This window comes from Poromitra crassiceps (assembly GCF_964638095.1).
Source record: "Poromitra crassiceps genome assembly, chromosome: 9".
In the NCBI taxonomy this organism is placed as follows: Eukaryota; Metazoa; Chordata; class Actinopteri; order Beryciformes; family Melamphaidae; genus Poromitra; species Poromitra crassiceps.
The window spans coordinates 29,762,994-29,782,857 of record NC_139630.1 but is presented as its reverse complement, the minus strand read 5'-3'; the positions used below and the strand labels follow the sequence as shown (position 1 = coordinate 29,782,857).

The 19,864-nt window shown below is 45.3% G+C and overlaps 1 protein-coding gene across 1 annotated transcript in view; it reads right to left on the bottom strand.

Moving 5' to 3' along the window:
* LOC310782250 (uncharacterized protein) overlaps positions 1-19,633 on the bottom strand; it is a gene marked incomplete at its 5' end in the record, with an annotated part of 39,253 nt that extends 19,620 nt beyond the window's left edge. Inside the window, 6 exons of the mRNA XM_083642931.1 lie at positions 1,217-1,295; positions 4,403-4,588; positions 6,802-6,932; positions 9,413-10,140; positions 15,674-15,862; positions 19,598-19,633. Coding sequence (XP_083499057.1) covers positions 1,217-1,295; positions 4,403-4,588; positions 6,802-6,932; positions 9,413-10,140; positions 15,674-15,862; positions 19,598-19,633 — 1,349 coding nt within the window. The remainder of the gene's footprint in view (positions 1-1,216; positions 1,296-4,402; positions 4,589-6,801; positions 6,933-9,412; positions 10,141-15,673; positions 15,863-19,597) is intronic.
* Positions 19,634-19,864: the final 231 nt, after the last annotated feature.

Below are 19,864 nucleotides of genomic sequence, written 5' to 3'. Positions count from 1 at the left end.
TATTTAGCATTTGACATTTTTCTGTACAATTGACAATCTATGATTCTGAATGCTCTACACCTGGTGCACTATCACGTCGTGTAATTATACAAATGTATGGGTATTTAAAGATGGCGTATCTCTGCTGTGTCAGAAAGCGTCTGACGAAGAGCCGACCGGCTCGAAATGTCACGCAATTTAGAAAGAAATAAAAAAAAACTACACGGGAGCTCCAGTGGTGTGCGGATCCATTATTTTTCAGGGAATGAGTTAATACCACTTAGAATTAAATGTAGTGACAGCTTTACTGCCAACAGGCCTTCCTCAGTGCTGAGGAGAGGAAGGCCTGTTGGCTGAAATGTCCGTTGCTGCTGCCCAGGGGCCGGTTGCACCAAGTGGTCTTAACTATGCCTGGTCGTAACTCCTACGTCGGTCTTAGTTAAGACCAGTCTTTAGAGTGGATTTACGCCTGTTGCACCAACACGGCTTACGTCTGGTCTTAACTATGCTGGTCGTAGCAATGCGCGTCCATGTGAATTGCCGGGGAATGCCCCCTGATTGGATGATGTTGCAAAAAATGTGCCTCGCGACCTGCTTGGAGCACTGTGCCACTACGCTCTCTCAGCCACTACTGTAAAACACCCTCCCTCCTCTCACCCTCCCTCGCTCCGGGGGAAAAATGGCGGCGATTGAGCCAGAAAGACAGTCTGAATGAAATTGAATGTAACGTTCCCAATTCTATGTATTAAATTCTAAAAAATTAACGGCAACATTTTGGAAGGCTAAGCCATACAACTAGCTCGTTGTAATCTAACATCATGCTTCAAAAGATGGAGAACTGGCTGTGTTACGACGATGAGGGTAAGGACTCAAAACGGTCTCCGCTGATAAGACACTGAGATCTCTGTTACAGGCAGGCGCTACGCCTCCTCCTGACCAGGCGTAACTCTTACGCCTGGGCGTAGTGAAAAGAAGGCTTAAGCCGTCTTGGTGCAACCGGCGTAGCTGTTAGGTTAAGGTTAAGTTACGACCGACTTAGCTTAAGACCAGTGTAAGACCAGTTGGTGCAACCGGCCCCAGATGATTTATTAAAACCTGTGAAAGGATATTTGGTGTGCCGGCCTTTTCTCTCTTCTGGACACATCGCCTTGCCTTTGCACACAAGTGAGTTTTGATCTATATTTGAGTGTAGCTCGCTATCGGTGAGTTTCAATAGTGACAGGAGTTGACCTCTGACCTTCCCAGCTGGTTCCGTTCATCAAACATCTTCCTGGCTCGGATATAAACCTGCTGGCATGGCTTGGGCACACCCTCCGCTACAGACAAGTGCAGAGAGAGAGAGGCAGAGAGAGGCAGAGAGAGAGAGGCAGAGAGAGAGAGAGAGAGAGAGAGAGAGAGGCAGAGAGAGAGAGGCAGAGAGAGAGAGAGAGAGAGAGAGAGACAGATCAACTTTGTCTCAGTAAAAGAAAAGAAAAGCAATGCAGTTTTCACCTTTAATAGAACATCCTTAAAGAGATGTTCCACCTACAGACTATAAGTGATGCTGTTTTTCCAGCTCACCTCGACTCCACTCGCCTTTTTTGGCTTTTCATTGGGTAAGTACCAGGTACCATATCAGTGCGTGTGTCCACTTCGTGTTTTTCTGCGTTTGTGTGTGTGTGTGTGTGTGTGTGTGTGTGCCAGAGTGGGAATTAGATGGAGGCCATGGCCTCCGTTGCCCCTCCCTCTGGCCGTGATGCCCTGAGATCCTTATGCTCACCATGGCAGTGCCCTGCTTTAAAATCATCAGTGGTCTCAGTTTAATGTAGCTGCTCTATGCAAAGGATGTGCAATTGGCTCATTTTAACACACATTTCAGAAGAATCTTCACGATGTCAATTAGAGCAATGGTCTTTCTGCCCTACATTTTTTTGCAACACCGAAGGCCAGATGGCCACACCCCTAAAATGACGAAATTCCCACCCTGGTGTGTGCATGTGTGTGTGTGTGTGTGTCACACCTGGTGTGTGCATGTGTGTGTGTGTGTGTCACACCTGGTGTGTGCATGTATGTGTGTGTGTGTGTGTGTGTGTGTGTGTGTGTCACACCTGGTGTGTGCATGTGTGTGTGTGTGTGTGTGTGTGTGTGTGTCACACCTGGTGTGTGCATGTGTGTGTGTGTGTGTGTGGGTGTGTCACACCTGGTGTGTGCATGTGTGTGTGTCACACCTGGTGTGTGCATGTATGTGTGTGTGTGTGTGTGTGTGTGTGTGTGTGTCACACCTGGTGTGTGCATGAGTGTGTGTGTGTGTGTGTGTCACACCTGGTGTGTGCATGTGTGTGTGTCACACCTGGTGTGTGCATGTGTGTGTGTGTGTGTGTGTGTGTGTGTGTGTGTCACACCTGAGCCCTTTTCCCACATGCGTACCGGAAAATTACCTGTAAGTCAATATCGGACATTTCCCTTCACACTTCGGCTCGCGCATGTGGGAATCTATCAGCGAAATTGCCTGTATGTGGGGGGGATGGCACTGCAGAGCGAGTGGGGGAGTGACGTGTCGGCAAAACTCTGAATGGTGAAATAAGTTTGCTTGTTTTTCCGTTCACCTGCATCGCGTTGAAGCACTTTTTACAGACTGGCTTCATTTGATGTGTCCGGGCTTGCCTTCGCTGTCGGCAACGTAAGCAAAATACTTCCACTTTCGCTTCATGCATTTGCCCTGTCGGGCTGTGCCTGAAGGAGGAGGACGGACTGTGGCCAGAGAGCGAGCAGAGAGGAGAGGGGAAAATCAGCACACACACACATGAAGCTGACATAGGCTACTGCTCTTATTATCACAAGATCATTTCGCCAGTTTGCTTTAATGTGCGCGAATAATTAGATTATGCCCGCTGGAACATTAAGCAACGTGTGTACACCTCGCCCATGAGAGTGTCGCGGGAAATGACTGCACCCGTTTCTCACTAGTATCCGCTAAAGCGCATACCGCTCTTCTGACAGGCTGGAAAGTGGTGAAATCTCCGCGACGACGGGGTCGCGCTTATACCGGCACGGCGCCTTTCTCACATGCAGGCATTAGACCACGTACCGGTCATTTTGCGGTACAAAGCGCATGTGGGAAAAGGGCTCTGGTGTGTGCATGTGTGTCACGGTGGGAATTTCATCATTTTAGGGGCAAGGCCATCTGGCCTTCGGCGTCGTAAAGGAAAATTACAACTTGAGTGAATGAGGCAAATTTCACTTAAAGCTGCATTCAGTGATGTTTTTGTGTCAAAATAAGTGTTAAACAGCTCTATATTCTGACAGCAATCACTGAAAAAGAGTGTTTGGTCAGTGACTTGGAACTCCCAACCGCCCGCTGTCCTCCATCTCTCTCCTGTAGTCCTGCAGGCAGGGCGGTCGTAACTCGTAGAGACTCACGGGTGGTGGCGTTGGAAATGTAAACATTTCTCTGATTGGATAGTGGGAGATAGGTGACCTTCCCACTATCCAATCAGAGAAATGTTTACATTTTCTGGGAAACGGAAGGTCAGATCACAATGCCTGTAAAGGACTACAGGTATTTTTTCCACCCCAAATTCAACGGCGCCGGGGTTGGGAGTTCCAAGATCTGGCCGTGGCGAAACGGCATTTACTCGCATGTTTGCATCAACATTGGATGGAATCTCACCGTGTGAATTTGTGAATTCACGTTTCATGTGAATGCCCAGTTAGTGTTTTCAGTAACACTTTACAATAAGGGTCACTAAATTAACCGTTAGCCAATGCTTAATAAACATTAATAAGCACTAACCATGAGTTAAGGTTTACTAACTGAGTTACTCTAACCCTACTCACCATTAACTAACCCCAAACGATTAAATATTGCATACATTAATACCTAGTTAACATAAACACCATTAGTAAATTATTACTAGCCACATTAGTTAAGTAAGGGTTAGTTGATACCATCGACAGTAAATAAAATGGACGAAGTCTACCGTTGTTTTTTGGACCCGTTTGGAAGCCTAGTAAAAACTACAAATTTGAGGCCTTAACTCCAGGAGGACTGTCTAACATTATAATTCATGATTTTATATAGAAATGTCTGGAAGTCCAAAAATGTCTCTTTTTTGCTTCACGATGGGATTTCTTTTTTACACACAATAATATGGGATCAAAATCAATGTTGTGGCTAAGAATTTACATATCCCAGACTGGGATCAGCCCCCCCCAAACTTGCAATTAAAGGGTTACAATTCTGAAAAGGGGTGATCTCTGATCAGGACTGAAGTCGGTTACAAGATTTATTACACAAAAGAATTATAATATATTAATAAAAGATATTCACACTTTTATCCTAAGGACTTCTTTTTTTATAGCTCTAACTGTAAATGTGTGACAAAATGTATTAGAGTACACAAAGCTGTTAGCGTGTGGGGGGAAAGTGTGAGAAGTAAGATACCGATGCGCTCCAGGAAGTGGTGCTGTGCCCGGATCTTCCGGATGTGTCGTTCCTGGTCCTCATAGCGTTGTGGGAACATCAGCTGTTCGGCTGAGCTGATGCCTGTCAGAGCCAGGAAGTCAGCAACGTTCTGTCTGATTTGCCCGTTCTCCTGCACAGTGCACCGCCCAGGGCGGAGGGCAACTCCTGGAGGAGGAGGAAAGGAGAAGACTACATTTTAGACTAGAGTCTAAATGTAATCCAAGTTCCAGATGACATTAGACCCTGTGCACCACAGACCTGAACCAGCTGGATGGATTTCTCTTCCAGCTTTACGAGCCAAAACAGGAACCTCATCTGTTTTTAGAGTGCTGTGAGTTCTGGACCTGTCCAGGACCAGTTCAGTTCTGGATCTGAACTTCAGTTCTGGATCTGTTCTGGGCCCGTTCAGAACCATTGGGCCCTATTCTCCCACAAGCCTTCGGCGCTAAAACGGGCCTTAAACGCAAAAAAACGTGCCTTGCGCCTGTTTTGGGACGATATCAATATGGCTTTAGGCTGCCAAATGCGCTTTAGGCCGAATGGGCGTGGCGCAGTCCCAGAATGGGCCAAAGTGGGCGTGTCGGCCTTAAATCTCGGCGTACTGCTATCTTCGCACCTGCCGTAAATTTAGCGCTTTGCGCCTTTGAAAACCAGGCCTATTCAGTGCGCCAGTGCTCTTCTGCTGCCTCTCCCCTGTCACCCTTCTCTGTCTCTCTCTGAAACCAGGCCTATTCAGTGCGCCAGTGCTCTTCTGCCGCTTCTCTGTCACCCTTCTCTCTCTCTCTCTGACTCCCTCGCTCAGACAGACACAACACATAGCAGCACCCAGCTTCCCATAGGAAATAGCAGTTGTAAGTTTACTGCCTGTGAATGTCCCTGTCCCAGCATGCAATTGGGTCCTCCATTTCGCTACTAAATAGCAACCAAATGAGCCGAAATAGATATAAAAGGTAGATCTAAAATAATGTGTAATGGTAAGACAACCTGCAATTGTACAACATTTAAATATTGGACCAAATAAAACATCGAAATGAAACACCACCCTATGTGAAACATATATGTCCTCTTGAGCCTATATATACCCTGTGTGGATTTAACGTGATTTAGATAAGTGACAGCGGAACGCGCTTCGGAAGCTTCTACTGTCATCTGCTATACTGTGATGTCCGCTCCAATAACTTGGCCCTACTCCACATTTAGTTTTACAATAAAAACACATTTATGCAATGACTTTAAATAATGTAGGCTATATTTATGTGCATCATCCTTCCTGCAGCAGGCGAGAGAAAATGATATCTTTCTGGACAAACTTTCACCAATCTAATAGGCTATATTTTTCTAGCTGATGCGTTTAGAACATTATTTTCACTTTGATCTTGCTATAGTGTAGCGTATTTACATGCTTGCAGTATTGAAACTGCAGTTAGATTGGTTTGAGAAGGTATGGAATAATAGCCTATAATGCAGACAGACCGACTGGATGAAGGGAGGGGGGGGGGGGGGCAGAGCGTTTGGCTTTCGTCTGGTTTTGCGAGATCACTGGAATTGGAGCTAAAAAGGCAAGCGTGCGATTCGTTTATTGCAGTTATCCAATGAGCATGACGGTGCATAATTTTACGCTTAAAAGGCGTGGTTGTAATGGTTGAGGCTGCGTCTAGCGCCAGCACGACGATATCAAGTGCGCTGGTCCACGCCCACTGATTTGAGCTGCGCCAGGCGTTCGGCCTAGAAACAGCGCCGATGCAACGATAGGGACCATTAACTGTATAATAGATGGCCGACGCGTCTCCACTTCCTACTGCTATGCAAAAGCGAAGCCAAAATATCTGGTTTCCGTGAGCAGCCATCTTGATTGTCAAGATGCATTGGTCTGCGCAGTAGAGCTTTTAAGACTTTTTAAAGACAATTATGAATGCAATTTAAGACCTTTTTCACGCCTATATTGGCAAAAAAGTATCTAGGGGGAAAAAAGTATGCTCACGATGTGAAATGTTTTAAGAAAATCGTGTAAAAAAATGCATTTACATTTCAAAAGTCGTAAAAGTGGTCCACGTTTGTGAGGATTATGCTGCTAAACACAAATTACCACTCCCATAAATATACTTTATTTCATGCATTTAACCGAAATCCCAATTCTAAAACTCCATTTGCTTTTCCCCTTACGAATCGAAGTGCTACTCTGGACTCATTCCTGCCTGTGGTACTCTATTTAAGACATTTTAAGGCCTAACATTCAGATGATTGGATTTTAGACTTTAAGATGGCGTGGAAACCCTGCCTACAGGTCTCCTACATTCCCTCCTGAACTGTATTCCCGCATGGGGAATAGTGAGTGAATGAATGAGTGAACTGTTCCGAACACGGCGCAGGTCTCCTACCTTTCTTCTTGAACTCCTTGAAGCGCTCCAGGTCGTAGCGTAGCAGCTTTTTGATCTGGTCTGCAGACTTGTTCCTGACGTTTGGGACAAACTCCTCCAGTTCTGTCAGAGCCTTCCACTTAATAGCATCTCTGTGTACAGAGGACATGCCGGGTCACACAGAGTCAACTCATATTAACACAGTACTACTAACACAGTACCAACACAGTATTAACACAGTACTACTAACACACTACCAACACAGTATTAACACAGTGCTACTAACACAGTACCAACACAGTATTAACACAGTACTACTAACACAGTACCAACACAGTATTAACACAGTACTACTAACACAGTACCAACACAGTATTAACATTATGAATAGTATGCAGCTGGACGTTACATTAACGTATCATTGCTGCTTCTCTTACCAGAATATTTGACTCTATTCCTTTTACTTTATATCATTCTCTTTAATATCGTGCACCTTTTGGATCGTAAATTCCTATTCATCATATAGGACCTTCTAATTTGTGTGTTGTATATATTGGATGGACTGCAGTTTTACATTTGTTTTTGTCATTTAATCTTTTATATTTTTTTGTCTTTTTGTGACCGCAACGCTGCATACTTGCACTACGTCAAATTCCTCGTATGTGATCCGATTACCTACTGTGGCAATAAAAGTGACTCTCATTCTCAAATATGATTGTAAAATTCCGATAATAGTCGCCGATTAGGGCTGCTCAATCGTCCCTATTTTCATATCGTCCAATTGTGCTCATTAGAGATTGGCGATAGATGATCAAATCGCCATCATCTATTAATTGTCTAGTCATTTTAATTATTATTATTATTTTTGATAAAGACCTATTCCTATTTAATGGCATTAATAATTCCGAGGGGGAAAACAATCAATCATATTATTGAATACAGCGGGCCTGTAGATCAAGCGTAGATGATGCATTTATAAGAGAAAAGATGAAAGAGAGACCGACCATGCATGCATTCTGAAGCCGCCTCGCGCTCGCTGAAACTCTTCATGACTTTTGTCCTGCCGTCTTGATTTTCCTGTTCATTTTGGATGATTTAACACCGGCTGTGAGGTCATGTATCTGTTGCACTCTTCATGGAAAGTAGCTGCTCAGGCTGGAGTCAACTTTTGAACGAGATCGCCATGTTATTCACAGGTGCGTGTACGGCTGCAGAGAGAACACGGCAAACAACACAACCACTTCCGTTTCTAGCCGTAAAATTAAAAGCACACAGTGCAAAATAAACTTAAATCACTCATAGGCTTAACTACGAGGAACCTCCATAAAATAGCTTACACACCAAGAAGACTGGTTGTAATGTTACGATTACATATGGAGTGAAACTAGTCTAAAAGCATTACTCAAAAGTTATATTAACAGTTATATTAATTTTGAAAGGCCGCTGCGGAAAACATACTTTTACATTCTTGCTGACTTGACAGTGCTCGTTGAGGAAACAGGAGAGGAGCAGAGGAGAGCTGTAACGTTAAGCACAGCTCCGCCCACCTCGTGGCTGATTCATCTCTAACTGCACAGTAGGGGGGGGCAGTTTCTAGATATTTTTATAACGTCGAGTGCTGTAACGTTGCGCACGGCTTTCCCCCTCACTCGCGCTGATTAACAGAGCACTGCGAGAAACATCTATTAAGTGTACACTAGGACGCAGCTTCTAGATATTATTTTTTACAACGTCTTATGGTAGTAAATTAGTTAAAATCGCCTTAAATATCGCTGTAGAAAAGACAATTGGCGATCACTCCCTTCGATCGTCAATATATGATTTGATCGCAGATTGCAGCAGCCCCATCACCGATTGCAAAAAATTATTGATGACGCAAAACAAAAACACGCAAGTTATTTCTCAGCGGAGTTGGTGTCATGGTCGCACGCTAACTGCTAAAACATGTCGGCGGTGTGGAACTATTACAGAGTGTGTGAGACAGATCCAACACATGCTGTCTGTAATGCAGGATAAAATACCTTGTGGGGGAGCATGGTAGGATAATTCAGTTTAAAGCGATACGCACGCCAACATTTTGAGAGTTTAGGCCATTTTGCCAATATTAAAACTAGAATGTGCACGGCTCTATATTCAATCTGCGTGCAGTACAAACTGCGGTAGAGCCCTCACTGCGACTTAACTTTAGCGTTACAATGGCAGTCTATGGAACAGCTGCCTAGTTCAGTCGCCCAAAATACACATTCCAACAGCGCCAGAAACACTCACATGTACATGCTGTGACTCGTGTACTCGCCACGCCATGAAATAATCATCCAAAGTTACGTGAAACGGTTTTTCATAGCAAATCCACACACCAATAACTATCAAAGAGTAACTGAACTAACAGAGTATAACCAAAGTTATTTCCTCATTTGCCATGAGGCGCGCATGCGCTGTGTGCAGTCATCAGTACAGCGCATGCGCGCTGCACACAGCGCATGTGCCTCATGGCAAACGAGGAAGTAACCTCATTTGAATTTTCGTATTTCCGCTTGTGACGATTATCTTGTTGATCACAAAGGTCTTAGTTTCATAAACTTTTGTTTGTTGAATACTGTCTGGATTGTGATTGGTCAGCAGAAGAACTCACTGCTCTTCCTGGTTGTTCTCGTTTTTCTTCTTCTTATTATTATTGACAGTCTCTAATTCCTGTGAGTCTGGCGTTACCGTGGCAACACCCTCCTCTTTCTTCTTCTTCTTCTTCTTCTTCTTCTTCTCTTTGACAGTCTCTACTTCCTGTGAGTCTGGCCTTACCACAACGACACGCTCCTCTTTCTTCTTCTTCTTCTTTTTGACAGTCTCTACTTCCTGTGAGTCTGGCCTTACCACAACGACACGCTCCTCTTTCTTCTTCTTCTTCTTTTTGACAGTCTCTACTTCCTGTGAGTCTGTCGTTACCATGACGACATGCTCCTCTTTCTTCTTCTTCTTCTTTTTGACAGTCTCTACTTCTTGTGCGTCTGTCGGTACCATGACGACATCCTCCTCTGTCTTCTTCTTCTTCTTTTTGACAGTCTCTACTTCCTGTGAGTCTGTCGTTACCATGACGACATGCTCCTCTTTCTTCTTCTTCTTCTTTTTGACAGTCTCTACTTCTTGTGCGTCTGTCGGTACCATGACGACATCCTCCTCTGTCTTCTTCTTCTTCTTCTTCTTTTTGACAGTCTCTACTTCCTGTGAGTCTGTCGTTACCATGACGACATGCTCCTCTTTCTTCTTCTTCTTTTCCGTATTGCTGGTTTCCCCGGTGACCTCCTCCTCCTGTCTCTGTCTCTTCCTCTTCTTCTCCTCTCTCCTGACACCAGCCTCCTCTGGTCTCTATGGGGTTAAATCACAAGTTTCATCATGATACAATATTATATTGGTTCTTTGGAAAACAATACGATATTTGCTGATATCAAGAAGTCTGCTACAATACCATTTCCATTCCATTCAATTCAGGGGTCTGAGATTGAGATGAGACAATATGATATGTAAGGGTTAATGCACAACGAGGTGTACATTATCAGAAATTATTGTACGACGCGGAGGCGTTGCTTCCGCGAAGTACATTAATTTCGGATAATGGACACCTCGAAGTGCATTAACTCGCTTATACCATGGTCACTTGCCAAAGAAACAAAACAAGACAATTAATTTATATTTTCATGCGTTTTGCAATAAAAAAAATTCATTACCTTGGATATGAGTTAAAGGTAAAGGTAAAGTCCCACTGATTGTCACACAATGTGTGAAATTTGTTCTCCGCATTTGACCCATCCCCTGGGGGAGCGGTGAGCGGCAGCAGCGCCGCGCTCGGGAATCATACAGTGATCTAACCCCCCAATTCCAACCCTTTGATGCTGAGTGCCAAGCAGGGAGGCAAATGGGTCCCATTTTTATAGTCTTTGGTATGACTCGGCCGGGGATCGAACACACAACCTCCCAGTCTCAGGGCGGACACTCAAACCACAAGGCCACTGAGCTGGTCTCGGTTGACACACAGGAGTTGGTCTCGGAGTTGAGAACCGGCGAGACAAAATAGTCCCCTCAGCTGCTCAAGATTATCATTGAAGAAAATGGCCGCTGGCAGAATTTCTAGACCATAAGCTAACTAATAATTTGGCCAATTGTATGTAACATACAAAATAAAGCAAACAGCAATGTCTAAGAATGCAACGCCATGTAACTGGCTCCTTAAACTCGCATTCCAGGGAATTACGTTAACGTCTGCGGGTCTTATAAGATGTAAATGGTGTGTACCGCGCTCGGAGTTGACTGAAAACCATCTGAAGCTTTCTATGTTGGAGTCCAGGTATGTTTTGTACAAGAAAGTCTCTCAGGGTGTTGCTGTTAACTGCCCATTTCATTGTTTTCTTTTTGTTGATCTCATCTTTCTCCTCTTCGATTTGTGTCAGTGATAGAGGCAGCGCACGCTCTTGCAAAGCGCCTGACAGAGGGTTTGACAGTTGACAGCTGAGAGCCGGCTTCTGTCAGCTGAGAACATCAGCAGATCTCCGAAAACGACTGATTTCTAAATAGCTGTTATTTTGATAAACTGAATAAATCTAAATACCGTAAATTTCGGACTATAAGCCGCGGCTTTTCCCCCGTTTTTTGGCCCTGCGGCTTATATAACGGTGCGGCTTATCCATGGATTTTATCAGCTAACGGCCGCTCGGGGACCTCCAAAATCTATGGATGTTGGTATGAGGCAGAACGAGAGCAAGACAGACATTACGAGAGCGAGACCCTGATTGGATGATGTTGCAAAAAATGTGCCTCGCGACCTGATTGGAGCACTGTGCCACTACGCTCTCTCAGCCACTACTGTAAAACACCCTCCCTCCTCCCTCGCTCCGGGGGGAAAATGGCAGCGATTGAGCCTGAAAGACAGTCTGAATGAAATTGAATGTAACATTCCCAATTCTATGTATTACATTCTAAAAAACTAACGGCAACATTTTGGAAGGCTAAGCCACACAACTAGCTCGTTGTAATCTAACATCATGCTTCAAAAGATGGAGAACTGGCTGTGTTACGACGATGGCGGCGAGAAGAAGAAGGAAAGAAGGAAATCGAGCAGCAGCACGTAACCTTGGCATCAGGGTGTTGACACAGAGAGCAGACGGCCGAGGTGTGTCCACCGTTCAGATCCGACTGAAGGCCAAAACAGTCGCCACCGAAATGAAAATTGAACATTTTAGAGGTGGACCATCCTGGTGTTTCAGATTTATGAGACGAAAGGGACTGTCCGTCAGGGCGCGGACGACTGTGTGTCAGCAACTCCCTCCCGACTACCAGGAGAAAATTACAAACTTCGGCGAATTCACACAAAGAAAGATCAAGGAATATTCCATCGGACCGGAGCAGATCATAAATATGGATGAAGTGCCTTTGACGTTCGACCTGCCTCTCACTAGGACTGTTAACAAGAAAGGTGAATCGTCCATCACGTTGAGAACCACAGGTCACGAGAGAACGAATTTCACTTGTGTTCTTGGCTGCACAGCATCTGGAGTAAAGCTCCCGCCGATGGTGATTTTTAAGCGTCTCACAATGCCAAAAGAAAAGATCCCCAGCGGGATATGCTTGTTTTGTTGAAATGTTAATAAATGGGAGCTTCCCCAAACAGCCATCTCTTTCCCGACAATCCCCTCTGTGCACGAACCCTTACATATGGTAATTAAACATCAAAACACCCGCGGCTTATAGTCCGGTGCGGCTTATAACAAACAGGCAATTTTGCTGCTGCGGCTTATACTCAGGTGCGCCTTATAGTGCGGAAATTACGGTAGTTACTTTGACTGACTCTATTTTTTCCTAAACTTATAAAAGTGCCATATTAACCCTTAACACATTGAGTGCCACAGCGCTTCAGTAAAATTGTCTGGAGCCTGTGCCAGATTCACTTCCATTCAGTTGAAAACAGCTATAGAATTTTTTCTATTATGGCTATATTAACGGGGCTGGACTTTAATGAAACATTGAACACTCCTGCTTCTTCCAAAGAAGAAATTTTGTTTCTAGACAGTTCCATTATGAAATGACAGCCTCTCAAAAAAGTGCACTTTCAAGGGTTTTCTGTCGTTTTTTTTTACTTTCCAAGATATAGTCCCTTTTATGAATACCTTTTGCACTCTAATTTCGAGCACATTCACTGACTCTGGCTGGTGTTTTCTGATGTGGTGGCGTGTGGTGTGGTTTCTGTGCAGCCTGTGTGCCACACACCCCTCCCCCCCCCCCCCCCTTCTCTCCACCTCTGAGCTGCGGGCTCCTCCCCACACGCACAGAGTTTGTTTTATCGACTCCGTTTTTGCCCCGGACAGATCCCAGCGCCCATCAAGGAAATGATGCGCGCTGGCAAACGCGACTGAACGAAAAGGCTTGGCCGTTCGGCTTCGGATGCTGGCTTTCTAGGAAATCGTGTGGAGATAGATAGAAGCATAAGAGCTCAGTTGTGAGCGCGGATGCAGCCGAGCCCACTCTCCGCTGTAGAGACAGAGCAATATATACGGCTCTGGCAGAAAGCATGCATCGGTTTCCACTTTGATCACGGTTTTCTCCGCTGTCTCCTGTACAAAGTAAAGGATCTGAGGTGGGTGGAGCAGCTCCTGTGACGATGTTTAAGGTGGCGCCGTGTGATCCCTTGAAGGGATTCATGCTCACTGGCTAGGTACGACCTTAAACAGCAGAATTATGGAATAATATGAATTATGATTTTAGGACGTCCACAGACGTCCTTGGCACTCCTCGTTACTTTTTTTTAGGACGTCCACAGACGTCCTTGGCACTCAATGTGTTAACGGTGGTATAGAGAGCTCAAATGGCTCTGTCGAGACCATGGCGCATTGATATGAATGGTGAACAGACCAGACCATTTGCCTGGAACTACTTAGCTACATGTACATTATCACAAATTAATGGACTCCCTGCAGCCAATCAGAATTCAGTATTCACCCAGACCATGGTATAAGCCCATTTAACAACTACGTCGATTCCTAGTCGCTAGCTCGACCGCTGCTCGGCCTCGCCCGCCCTGCAGCTCACCGAGCTGGCCCTCGCATATGCAGCTTGGCCGCTGTGCTGCATCACCCGCCGCTCAGCTGCTGCGTGGCCTCGCCTGCCCTATTGACGCGTGCAATGTCTCCCTCTCTCCCTCAGTACCTCTCTCTCTCCCTCATTCTCCCCACCCCCTCTCTCTCTCTCTCTCCCTATCCCTCCCTCTCTCTCCTGTGTGTGTGTGTGTGTCACTGATGACATCATCAGTGATGTCACAATGATGTCACATCATCACTGATGACATCATCACTGAACTATAGCCTCAGGGCAATCAGCCTTAGGGCAATTAGGGCAAATAATATGCCCTAATTAAAAAAAAAAAAAAACGGCTCCGTCAGGTCACCCGCACGGTGAGATTTGGTTAGGTCAGAGCTATGGAATATTACATCATCCATCTTTGCTCAGTACATCTGCCTTTATTTATTTATTTTCTGAATTTTCCCCATTTTATCCCCAATTGTACTTGGCCAATATCCCCCCCCTGCTGCCCCGGTCGCTGCTCCACCCTCTGCCGATCTGGGGAGAGCCGTAGACTAGCACCATGCTTCCTCAGACACATGCAGTTGCCAGCCGCTTATTTCCACCTGACAGCGGGGAGCTTCAACGGCAGGACGTAGCATGTGGGAGGATCACGCTATTCCCTCCAGTTCCCCTCCGCACCGACCAGGCGCCCAGACCGACCAGAGGAGGCGCTAGTGCAGCCACCAGGACACATACCCCCAATCCGTCTTCCCACCTGCAGACACAGCCATTCGTGCCTGTATGGATGTCCAACCAAGCCGGAGAGGTGCGAACCTGCGACCCTCGTGTTGGTAGGTAGGCAGGCAGGAAATCTACTGCTACACTACCCGGACGCCCCACATCTGCCTTTCTTACCCCCAGGAGGTGTATAAAGGTTAAGAACTTTTTTAAAGCAGCTACGAGCAAGATTTTCGATTGTTATTAAACAGTCTAAATTTAATATCGATGCATCACATCTTACCTAATAGTAGACAAGACCAACGCAGAGTAGTCTCGCTTGAACCCCGAGTGAATCGGCCAGTGTTGTCTTGACGATTAGTCTGTCTGTGGCCGCGGGGCAGATCAGGAAGTGAAATGAAACGGTTTGCAGCAGCCACTTCGGCCATAACCACAAAATAACTTCCAAAAAACCTGTTAGAATATAACGAGAGATGTTCGCGAGAGTAGCAAGCCCCTGCATGGCATTCTCCTTGTTTATGGTCTGTTGCTAGGCAGAGCGAAACGGCGGAAGGCAGGCAGCTGCCCTGAACCGTTTCGTTTCACTTCCGGGTTTATCCGGCCGGCCGGTAGACAGAGAGAGAGAGAGAGAGAGCCCCCTGGTGACGCGAGGTTAGACAGACACAGACTCTATACTCATCAAGAGAGCAATCTCCGATTCACACGGCTTTGGTCTCAGCTACTATTATAGGTAAGATGTGATGCATCAATATTGTAATTATACTGTTTAATAACAATCGAAAATCTTGCTCGTAGCTGCTTTAAATATATATATTTTTAATTATCGGCTATCGTATCGGTTATCCGCCATTATTGGTTATCGTATCGGCTGAAAGAATACATATTGTGCATCTCAATAATATAAGGTGGCGGCGGCACACAATTGTTCACCTGTGCAGGCTCAGAACGGCGCGCAAAGCGTGGCACTAGAAACGAGTGCACATAGTGTGCTAATTTCTAGTCCCTATTAAAGATATGTATACATGTTTTCACTTTTCGATTCGATATCAATCAATGTAATGATACAACGATCTAGATCAATGTATGGTTGCACCCCGACTGTTTTCATCACCTGTTTGCTTTTCTCAGGACTGGCTGTCTGTCTGACCTGAGGGGGAGGAGCCTCCGAGTCCTCTCTCCTCCTCTTCTTCTTCTTCTTCTTCTCTTGTATCTGCGGTGTGTCTGTGTGGACGGGAGCAGGGAGGTCACTCCTCTTCCTCTTCCTCTCCTCCATGGCTCTGATGGGGACTCGCTCAGGCTCCTGGATATCAAACAGGTTGAATCACAGAGTTAGAACAGCTGTGCAGCAGAGGCGTCCTCCATACACTAGAGTACAAAGGCCGAGGGCTGTTACACTGTATGTCAGCAATCATGGACAGTGTTGGGGACTTTAAGGTGGCTTTCACATGTAAGCCGTTTGGTCCGCTTTAAACGCGCCAGAGTTCGTTTCCTCAGATAGTCCGCTTCGTTTCGGGTGGTGTGAAAGCGCAAACGAACTCTGGGGCGGAACAAACAGGCAAACTCTGGTCCGCTTGAAAACGTGGGTCTCGGTTCGCTTGTAAGTGAACCCTGGCGCAGTTCGTTTGTTGTGTGAAAGCAAACCTGACTAAACACAAGAGCGCCAGTGCATCGTAGAAGACGGTAGAAGGGAGCAAAATAAACACTGCGGTGCGCAGACGTGTACAGTACCTGTGCGCCGCATGACGTACGTCGTCATAACAACACATCGTTTCTCAACAGCTGGCTTGCCTTCTCATTTGGTACGTAGGCTACTCGTTAGGGATGGGCATTTCTAGCAAAAACACTATTCGAAATTCGCTGGCCAAAGTCTACTTTTAATCGAAATTCAAAAAAAAAAAAAAAAAAAATGTTAAAAATTGTGAGTGAAATGTTGCATTGTCTCCCCTGATTCTAAGTCTAAGGCTTTATTAATTAATATAAAAAGCTTCTGCTGTGGATTTTTAGCTCAAACAAGCATTGCACCACTGAAGTAAAGAACATGTTACATGACATAGACATTTTCGAAAATAAAAAACAGTTTTGACAATCATGAGTGGTTCATTAAATATTTAGTAGGCTCAGGTCTGAGTGCCAAAGGGGTGCCAAAATCACCCCCTCTCCCTCTTCATGGGATTTCATCCGCCATTCATTTTTCCATAAACCTTGCTTAAAATGCTTATAAAATTGTTTTACTTGCTCAAACCAAGCGATTCGACTATACATAGAATCAGGGGAGACAATGCAACATTTCACTCACAAAAAAAAATCGAATTTCGACTTTCAATAATAAAGGTCGACCTTGATAATAACAACGATTATTCGAAAATTCGATGCCCATCCCTACTACTCGTCTCATCTACAGAATGAAATGTTCAACAGCTTGCTGCCTCATCTGCTACTCATAGTGGGCACATTCTTACACATTTCTCACATATTTTTGATAGTAACACTAAACCAGAAATCCCAATATCGCAGCTGTTGCTCCATGGTTTGTTTTGCGGATTGACTTGTGTTGTTCAATCAGTGTTCAGTCAGCCCTCAGCCAGGCTAGAAGGCTGCTGAAGAGAGATTTCTCTTCTCTATTCTGTCCAATAGACGAGTGACTGTTTCGACCACGTGACATTGTTTAGAAAGTTTGGTGCGCTTGGGAAAATTGCATGTGTGAAAGCGATAGAGAGAAGGAGCCAGCACTCAAAAATGTCCTTTGAGGGTTTTATTCCTGTTTCAAACAATGCAACAACGTACGCGTTTCAGCAAGAAGCCTTCGTCAGCGTGGAAAGCGAACCAGACCAAATGAAAATCGCAACAATGTTGCAACTTCACCCCCCTGAATCGCACCGAGTCCACCAGCTTATATGTGAAAGCGACCTAAGGGTGGTTTCACATCAGTAAGCATTTTAGTTTGGGTATGTCGTTTTCAGCGTTTTCTTCTGAAATAGGTGGATTTTTAAGAGGTCAAACTGGAAGAAAAGGTAAGAATACATCATTGCTAATCATATGTTACCTGTAGCCAAGCTTGCATTTCGGGTCATTCCGTTTGATTGACCGGTCATAGAAACATGGTTGGTGCAGGGACTTTACAGCAATATCGAGATTATAGGCTATAACCTGCTATCAATTGTTTTTTAAAGAGCGTGGTGTAGGGATGCCACGGTGTGAACATTTTCACACCGAATAATAAGCACGTGACCTCACCGGTATAACCGGTTTCACCGGGAAATGTAAACAATAGGATTGTTAGTTCCTACTAGTGCATGTTGTTCCCGGGAACAATAACAGTGAGACACCAGTCGGATATCCATAGCAGCTAGACTAGAGCGAACGTTACGTTATATGTATGTTGATAATACAAGTTTTAAAGTAAGCAAGAGTCTATGCTTTAACCGTCCATTCTGTAGGTTCATAGAGACAAGACGCACGCTGCTGCTGTTTAAAGTACTAACGTTAGCATGGACGCTCACAGTCATACAACACTGGCTGCATCTGACTCGAGACAACTTTTCAGACGCCCGTGGAGACAATCTTTCTCAAAAGAAACTAACGTTGGCGACACACCTGGAGACTTTTTCTGACATGGGATTAACAATACCAGCACGCAGCAGTAAGCAGGCAATGACTGAATGCTGGTAAGTCCTCCCTCCTGTTAGAATTGATGCTAAGTTAGCATCGACTTTTCGCAGTGGAAAAAAAGGCACATTTCCAGAGATGGCCCGCAGTGACAACAGTATGCACACGCATGCAGGCTTAGCTAAGGGTCTTACCTACATGTGTATGAGGAGCGCATCATTTGTGTTCATAAGATGTATAGCGTTAACGTTAGTTAACGTTAGTTGCGTTAACGTTAGTTGCTGGTCTAACCATAACAGCGGAGCCACACTGCAGCCGAGAGGGAGCGCTTGTAATTTACACCGGCGCACGCTGAAACTGCAGAGTTTTCCTTTCAATTCTTATGAGGAGGGCATCATTTGTGTTCATAAGATGTATAGCGTTAACTCACGTTAGTTGCTGGTCTAACCATAACAGCGGAGCCACACTGCAGCCGAGAGGGAGCGCTTGTAATTTACACCGGCGCACGCTGAAACTGCAGAGTTTTCTTTTCAATTCTTCCTCCATAAAAACAAAAGGTGTTACCGGTGGGCACGTTATGTAATCGGTGTATCCCCCAACACCGTGTAACACCGGTAACACCTAAAATCGCGGCAAGCCTAGCGTGGTGCAGGTAATTTGGCTGCATTACATTTCTGCATTTGTGCCAATCAAGTTGCAATACCATTCCGGAAGTGTGGGGGGCATTAAGTGAGTAAACAGTGAGTCGTATTTCCGGGTTGCTCCAGATGAATGATTTTTGGTTTTTCAAAGAGATAAAAATCGATTTTATGCAACAATTTGGAAGTGGCAACTATATTTATTTAGAAGAAGAGGATGTTAGGCGTCGGATAGCGTCTTCACTTCAAGTTTCTGGCTCAGGTAAGGGCTGCTTTTAAGACCTAGATGCGAGAGCGGCGCGGCGGTTTGATTATATAATGCGTCGTGGGTCCCCGGGCGCTAATGCTCAGTATGAGCGAGAAACCCCTGCTAGCAGGCTAGCTGTGCCCTTCACGGCACAGCGAGTATAAAACAAGCTTTTAGGCTCCTTCCAGCTTTGTGGGCAAATCTGCTTCCTGCCTGGTGCTGTCATCTTGGTTCAGTTGTGTCTTTGTAAATAGCTTGTTTAGTCACGTTACCTCATTGGTTTCTTCCTTGTTTCCCTTCCAATATTGTCTGAAGAACTGCATTTTAACCCGAGTGTTGCCAACTTGCCAGCAGCATAGTGCTTTCTCTTGATCTCTCACTGCTGTTGTCTCACCGTTACTCTCTTCTTTCTTAACCCATTCATTGTTTTGATCACTCTCCACATTTGACTAGTTTGTCTCCTCATCCTGCTGAGTAACTTAATAACCTCCAAACATGATTTATTACTCTGATTTTAACGGTTTAGAAAGAGAGCGTGACTCACCCAGCCCGCAGCAGCACGTTCAAACGTAGACGGCATGCTTCCCTGTGTTTACTTCCTATGTGCTAAGTGCGCATGCGCCCACTACCACAGAGAGCACCAAGGAACCGATAAAGAAGGAGAAGACATCACTGGAACCCACCAAGCCCCCAGGAATAGCGCTGGGCTGTGAAGCCATTTGAACATGGTGGCGAAGCTCTGTATTGCAAGTCACGTGACGCCATGCAGCCCAGAAAGGAAAAATTCCCATCCACTTGCATGGGAACCCCG